Source organism: Hyperoodon ampullatus (genome assembly GCF_949752795.1).
Source record: "Hyperoodon ampullatus genome assembly, chromosome: 7".
In the NCBI taxonomy this organism is placed as follows: Eukaryota; Metazoa; Chordata; class Mammalia; order Artiodactyla; family Ziphiidae; genus Hyperoodon; species Hyperoodon ampullatus.
In genome coordinates, this window is record NC_136920.1 from 18,933,384 (window position 1) to 18,941,558 (window position 8,175).

Consider the following 8,175-nt stretch of genomic DNA (forward strand, 5'->3'; position numbering starts at 1 on the left):
TGCAAAGGGGTAATTGAATATTCATAACAATATCAACCACAGCTAATGTTTACCAAGTCCGTTTTCTATAAAGACACTGTGCTAAATGTTGTACGATCACACCTCCTGCATCCTATTCCTGAGTCACCACCCTTCCTCTGGGGTCATCCTAAGTAGTCTTTCCCTACTTTCCATGTTTTAAGATACATCACAGCCAGGAGGACTCCCTTTGAACAGCCCCTCTGTCACCTCATTCAGATCCCATTCACCTCTCCCGAAAGTCATACCCAACTCTTAAACACACTTACAATAACAGCGATAATAATAGGTCTGTACAGGACAACTGGCTGGGGAAGTCACTTACCAACCCCACTGACTGGAATCTCAGGGGACAATGGACAAAGAAAGCAGTGGTGACAGCAAAGTATCACATCTCATGCTGCCTACACCCCAGCCTCTCTCCAGTTCCCGCCCCGAGCAGTTCTTTCCACTGTCGTCCCAGAGCTACGTGTGCATCATGTAACCTCTACCAGCTCTCACCATCCATTCCAGCTGCTCTGTCTTATTAACCCAATTCCGTCTACAGGAAGCGGAATCCAGAACTGGACCTTTAGTGCTTCTCTTGCAGTCTGTATGCATGAGCTTTTATTCTCCTTAGTTAGAAAGCCAGGAAGACTCTGGTTTAATTGGATCCAGCAAGTAGTACAATGACACTTCATGAGAAAGGAAGCAGGTGTGTGTCACACCAACTTTTACAGTTATTCTGTCCCCGGGGCTGCAAACCCATCAAATCACTTACTGGGGCAGCGGGATGCCAGTTCCATGCACTGCACAGTCTGAGCCGAAGTGTATGAACTGAAAAGCCACATTTTGTGCCATCTTGATTGCTACCAATCCCCTCCCTGCCCTGATGACAGCCTACATTCCCTTCTAACATGACCAGTTTAAGTTCAAAGATTTTCAAACCACCCCTGGAAATCCCAATCTGTTTGTTTAAGCTTTAGGAAACCAAGAATTGGTCAGGGAGGTAACGTGCAGGCTAAAAACCTCTCCAGCTGCCAGTCCACTAGGTAAGACTCAATAACTAGCCTTCGTATCAACATACGGTCTTATTTTTCTTGACTGGCATTCAGCAATGAATCCGTCCAACATGAATTTGGGTGGGTTCCATGACCATGATGGCAAGCAGACTGCATGGGTCCCCACAACCTATGTGCAGAGAAGCAAACACTGATCCAACATACAGGCACCAAGCAGTCCAGGTAAGCCAGGGTAGTGGGTGATGAGGTAATTACACCCACACCCCAGAGGACAGGAGCATGTGTATGTAGTGAGAAAGGAAGCAGGTGTACATGACGCCAACTTTTACTGTTACGCTGTCCCTGGAGCCCCAGGGGTAAGGGAGGGGGTTAGCACTGGTAGGAGGAAAGCATGCAACCCGAAGCATGTCTCCTGCCACAGATCACACATGTGCAATCTGGTGTGTGATCTCGGGAAGAGTCACCACTGCAATTAGTCAAACAAGCTGCACACCAGCCCTGCTGCTAAGACTTCAACTCGAAGTCACTGTATCTTCTTCTGCCAAGCTTTCCCTAACATTATAATGGAGAAAAAATTATAAGCCTCCCTTGTTTTACAGAACACGTGTTTTGCATTGACTGAAAAGTAAATTTCTGAGAAGCACATTCTGTTTTCCCATTATGTATCCCCAAATCAGAGATCTGTTCCAAAGCCGCAAGAGACTGAATACAAACCTTGCAGCTAAGAAAGCATTACTATGATGACCACACTCACACCAGGCCAGGTGTTCTATCACTGGAAGTGTCACCAGCATCTTCAGCACTTTCCGGGACTTCCTGACTCGGGGACATCACCGACCCTCCTCCTCTCAGCCTGGCCTCGTGGACTCAGCATCCCTAGCCTGGGTCTCTCCCAGACGCTCTCACAGCTCGCCTCCTCCCATGTGAGTATTCACAGAGCCTGAACACAGTTCGTCTGCAAGTGTATCTTTTGCTTCCTTTTAATCAGGCCTGCAAATTCCTCAAATATAAAGCTTCACGTTTTAGGTTTTGCAAAAAAAGAAACGACCAATTCTACTGATTAGCCTTATTTGTTTACTGACTCAAACTGCAAAAAAAAAAAAAAAAATTATGAGACAAGTACATTTGAGCAATGGCCAGATATTTGGTGAATATCTGGTGATATTAAAGAACTACTGTTAATTATTTTAGGTATGATAATAGTATTGTAGTTATATATATATATATATATATATTTTTTTTTTTTTTTTTTGGCTGCATTGGGTCTTTGTTGCTGTGCGTGGGCTTACTCTAGTTGCGGCACTACTCTTCGTTGCGGTGTGCGGGCTTCTCATTGCGGTGGCTTCTCTTGTTGCGGAGCACTGGGCTCTAGGTGCGCGGGCTTCAGTAGTTGTGGCACGTGGGTTCAGTAGTTGTGGCTCACGGGCTCTAGAGCGCAGGTTCAGTAGTTGTGGCGCGCGGGCTTAGTTGCTCCGCGGCATGTGGGATCTTCCCGGACCAGGGCTCGAACCCGTGTCCCCTGCATTGGCAGGCGGATTCTTAACCACTGCGCCACCAGGGAAGTCCCTGTAGTTACATTTTTTAAAAAGCTCTTATACAGAGCCTCAAATGAAATGTTTACAGATGTAATGATATAACATCTGGGATTTGCTTCTAGATAATCTAGTGGGGAGTAGGTAGGAATACAGATAAATCAAGTTGACGATATCAAAGCTGGACAGTGGGTATGTGGGGCTCACTATACTAGTTTCTCTTCTTTTATATAAGTTTAAAAGTTTCCGTAAGAAGTTTAAATAAATATACACCCATACGAAAGTAGAAATTTGTGAGAGATAGGTACAAAGAAAGGATAACAAAAATCTAAGGTAGTCATAAAATTACAGAATGTGTCTGAGAAAACAAAGATCGGTAAAGTCAGACACTGAAGAGGTATAATTTGCTGTCATTTGGGTTAAAATAAAATAGGTATGTGAATATATACATAGGTGTGTTTGACTATAAATCCATCGAATAAAGACTCGAAAAATACACAGTGTTTGATAACAGTGATTACCTCTCAGTAAGAGAGTAAAAAGAGAGGAGGATTTGAAAGCATACTTTTACATTTTACTCTTTGTACCCTTGCATATTGTTCCAATCTTGTACCAAGAAGGTATATGTGTATCATGCATAGAATTTTTAAAATCTGAAAAAGAAAGATTCAAACAGCATAAAAGATGTATTTTCTGAGCTGACATTTGCTTCAGTCCTGGTCCTTGCATTTCCCTGAGTCAAGTAATTCTTAAATAATCACACCTAGGACTTTAGATTTCAGGGGAATCTTAGAAACAGTCTAATCTAACCTGTCTGTTTTCTAATTTCTGAAGAATCAGATGTGCAGCTCCTGCTAAAACCGTTCTACACTCATGGTTCTTGCCTCCTCTGAATCCAGAAGCAAGGACAAAGGATAAGAAAAATTAACAAACAAATCTACTATCCTTACCCCAACCAGAAGACCACCTAGGCTTCAAAATGATATTTCCCCCATGGGAAGATAAAGGAGGACTATACGATGATTCATTACTTGCTACAGGATTGCCTATAATCACTTACAAAAAACACACGCACAGGGAAAACGATTTAACCTTCCTGACCCTTAACACCTAAGTACCAGCAAGGACTTACACTCTCTCCTGATTACTTTGCTGCAGAGAAATGAAACCCCTTTTAACGTGTGCACTTGATAAAAATAAAATCCTTCTCCCATGCAGATACATATACCAAAATGTCAGCAAAAGTGAAATGTCCCAAACAGAAGTAAGCCCTTCTCAAAACAAACCCAGAACCGCAGGTGAAGACATCACATTCCTAACAGCTCTTTCCCTTCCCTTCTCTATCCTCTAAAGTATTTCACTTTCCCAGAACAACCAAACGCATAAAACAGTAGCCCACTCAGGAACACTGGGGCTGAGAGCCAAATCAGGGATCACCTTGTGTTTAGCTGGTTTCTACAGAATTTGTGTGGCCTGACTGCCCTCTATCGTCCAAAATGGTTTCTACACCAAAGTTGAGGAATGGTCCTGGGGTGTGTCTTTTCTGGTGATAATTGTATTTCCAGATAGAAACTCAATACTGACTCTAGATAATCACTTAAAGCAAAGAGGGCTTAGATTTAATCTTCTGGGGAAAAGCAGTACTAAGTGTAGATTTTCATAAATGACAATGCTGGCCTCCCACAGCTGGCCTCACCTTTTTCAGTAACAACGATTTTTTAAGAGTTAAACATCAACTGTGATAAAGTTGGTTATAAATGAGTTCATATATGAACTTACAATAATCCTCTACCTTGAGTATTGCCCCAGACCCTCATGCTGGGCCCAAACTTTCTGCTCTTTTCAGGGCCTTGAGCCCAGTGATAGGAGAGGAACCTTAAGCGGCTCCTCCCTCCTGAGTTTTCCAGGAAGTGGTGCAGTCAATGCACAAAGGGGCCAATACACAGTAAGAGAGCTCCAGCTGCAGTCGTGACATCATGGCCGCGTCCCCTGCATCGGCAGGCGGGCTCTAAACCACTGCGCCACCAGGGAAGCCCAAGACAAACTTTTAAGATGCCCCGCTGGAACCTAAGCTCCAACTGGTTTCCCCCAACAGACTTAGGCAGGTCTGATGCTTCTAGGTCTTGAGGAGGAAAAGGCCTAGGACAATTCTCCACTTAAACAAACAATTCTGGTTACAAAGTACGTCCCAGTGGGCTTAGAAATATGATTTCACATGAACGAAAGGGTCTTGCATTTACTTAATCCTCAGAACCCTACTACGGGGACAGCCCCAAATACACCTACCTGTCTCTGGGGACATCCAGAGCCGTGTTATAATCTGGGGGGCCTCCAGGCAACATGTTGAACAGGAGGTGATTGGTTCCTCGATCCCACCTATTAAGAAACATGTAGGAGAATTCACACATCAACCATGAAGAAACAAAGACAAGTCAGTTTCTGGATGACAAGTAGGCTTCCCAACCCATAACAGGGCCTCTTCTCAGGAGTGCCTGGAGATCCCAACAGTGCATCAGGCAGTGGCCTGGCTCCTTGAAACTAAAGCTGGGGGATGTGCACTCCAAGCTTGTCCACTACAGAACTGCTTATGCTAATGAAAACCTGAACACTACCTGAGTGTTCACCATTTGGTTACAGAAACAAAAAATAAATAAAATACAGAAGGCCAGTTAAATACATTAGGGAACGTGTGCAAAATGGAATACTATACAGCCCTTAAAATCATGTAGAACTGACAGATGAAGATGAAATTATCTGGAAATACATTCATGATAAATGAAGGGAAAAAGGCAGCAAGAGAACGTGTTTTGCTGTGTGATCCCATTCTGGACAAAAATGTTATATACACATGCATAGGTATATATACTTCATACAAAAATGTATACATACATGCCTATGTATATGTTTTATACAAAAATGATTGAAAAGTAACAGCAAAATATTAATGATTATCTCTTAGAGGCGGGCTTATGGAATGAACCTTACTTTCTTCTTTTTGCTTACCTGTATTTTCAGACTTTTTATAGTGAATGTATATTATGTGAGTAATAAAGAAGGGGAAAAAGTGCTTAAATTTAAAAGGGAAAGCATGGGAAGCATCCTTAGCTTCTAAACGTTAAGAGGCTGGGAACCCACAGCAGTGGCATGGGAGGGTGGTACAGAGGCCAGGTGCCCAAAGCACCGGTCCTCCTACAAGTCAGTCGCTCATCCACTCACCCCCATATGAGATGAGAGACAAGCAGCCAGCCGGACACCAGCTCGAGAGAACCACTGGCTCTGCCCCTCCTTCCCTCTAGTTCCTGGAAGACCTGCTATGATACCTGGAGAGCTGGGCCAGCGCCTGCGCCGTCTCCTTCACGCGGAGCGCGTTCTGGTTGAGCAGGTCGATGGACGGGATGAACAGGCAGGCCCGGGTGATGTCCTCGGTGTAGTAGTCGCTGTCTGAGATGGCCGTGAGCAGCTCGTTGTATTCCTGGGAGATGGTGCTGCTCACTGGGACACCCGCATCATCCACATACTTTTTCAGAGAGTAAATGTACACCTTGATCTTGTTCTTGGGGTTGAAGCCACAGCGGTAGACGTCGAAACATGTGTGCATTCTGCAGCTGAGGTCGCCACGCTCGGGGACGGGGCTGTCGGCCGGCAGCCTGACCACCGGCACGTCGCGGATGCTGCGCTTCTGCACGCTCCAGTCGCTCGAGGACTCGATGGAGTGCGGCCAGAACTGAAACATGCCCGTGGCGATGAGGCCCAGCAGGACGATGGAGAAGAGGGTGATGTAGTAGATGCGGTGCTTGGTCTTCATTCTCGGGATGAGGGCAGGACCCCGGATGTTGTACTTGACCGAGGCACACATAATGACCCAGAGAGCCTCTTCCTCACACTCCTGGTTACCAGGGGAGAAGAGAGAAAAGTGAAGTTCTTAGGGTGGCAGATGACACTTGAAAGGACTGTTCAACTTTGAATCTACCTCTTTCCCTTAAGTGGTCTGATGAAATAATGAAAAGGGATTTTTGACCTGTCTTATAAATAAATAAATGTGTACATATGAGAATATGATATACTTAATATTACATACTTAATATAAATACTGTTAACATAATGTAAAAATACTACTATATTCTATAAATATATATTCTCTGAAAGCATAAGCTGGTAAATGCGTGGGACCTAGGAAGAGGGGTACTGACCAAGGAAGAAAAATCAAAAGTGGAACAGCTGAAGACAGTTGTTTTATTTTGCTTTCAAATACTTGCCTAACCTAAACTGATGCTTCATCTGGACAAACGGATGTTTCGTTCATTATACTAAAGCCTGTTTTCATTCATTCATTCATTCATTCAACCCTCATAGAGGACCTAAACAAAGAAGAAAGTGAAAACCTACTTTAGAGGGATTTATATGCTAATGAGACACAAAACTGTAACAAAATTTGGACACATTTAGATGGAAGGGAGAAATGAAGAAACAGGGAAGGAGGAAAGGAGAGGTGGAGGGAGGAAAAGAAAGGCCCATGAGGTAGATGCATTTCTAAAGATTGATGCCAACAATTCTCCCCACTGGTGAAGGTGCACACCACTTGTCCACTCAGAAGGTGGAAGCTCTTTCCCATCCCCCTGAATTCGGGCTAGCCTTGTGACTTGTTTGACCAAAAGAACGTGGCAGAAGTGAGATTCTGGGGCCTCTGAGTCCAAGACTTAAGAGACCCTGTAGCTGACGGAAGTCAGCTGCCACGTTATAAGGAAGCTGAGCTCCCAGCTTAGGGCAACCTCAGGAAGACCCCAGGGGAAACTATGTGAAGCAAACATGAACCAGCCCCACCAAGCTCTGTAGAGATGGCAGAATCCCAAACAAATACATGATTGTTGTTGCTGTGGCTGTCTGTAAGTTTTGAGGTGGTGTGTTATGTAGCAATAGATAAAGAGCCAATAAGCATCACTGACAGATATAAAGAAAATCCTTAGTCCTCAGCTGAAAATGCAGAGTCCCCCTGTAGACCACAAATTAAGATCCTTACCGAACAAGCCCGACACCTGATGCCTAGCTACCGTGTGGGGAGGGTAAAGCCTTGAGTGTGACTGCATCATCTGGCACAGACATGTTACTGCAACAAGAGACTTTAGGACTTCAGCATTCCACATGTCAAAATCCCGATCTTCAAAATGGCCTCATTCGGAAAAGCTATTAATATAAAGGGAAATAACTGAAAAGCTCATAGAGGTCTACCTTAAGGTTTATCAACCATTTTCACTATGGCTAAACAGAGTTCTCCCCAATCATGCCCACACTGTAAGACTGCTTCCTTCCTAGCCAGCAGGGTCTCGTCAAGCCTTGAATGTTGCAATCATCATCAGCTTTTTGGGTAAAATGTGCTGAATGGTCATGAATGATTTCAACTTGTATCTCTCTGAGACCATGATCTGGAACATATCAAGAAATGTGCTTGTCATGGACTAATGTATGAAAGTTCATACATTTTAAGCTTAAAGATTATCATCTTTGGGGTATATACATTAGCCATTCAATATATACTAATGGATTCCAGTCATGGACTAATGTATGAAAGTTCATACATTTTAAGCTTAAAGATTATCATCTTTGGGGTATATACATTAGCCATTCAA

The 8,175-nt window shown here is 43.8% G+C and overlaps 1 protein-coding gene across 1 annotated transcript in view; it reads right to left on the minus strand.

Annotated features, from left to right (window-relative positions):
• The window catches only part of EXT2 (exostosin glycosyltransferase 2), a gene marked incomplete at its 5' end in the record, with an annotated part of 124,655 nt that extends 118,248 nt beyond the window's left edge, over positions 1 to 6,407 (minus strand). Inside the window, 2 exons of the mRNA XM_079707386.1 lie at positions 4,838 to 4,927; positions 5,872 to 6,407. Coding sequence (XP_079563512.1) covers positions 4,838 to 4,927; positions 5,872 to 6,407 — 626 coding nt within the window. The remainder of the gene's footprint in view (positions 1 to 4,837; positions 4,928 to 5,871) is intronic.
• Between the last annotated feature and the right edge of the window lie 1,768 nt (positions 6,408 to 8,175).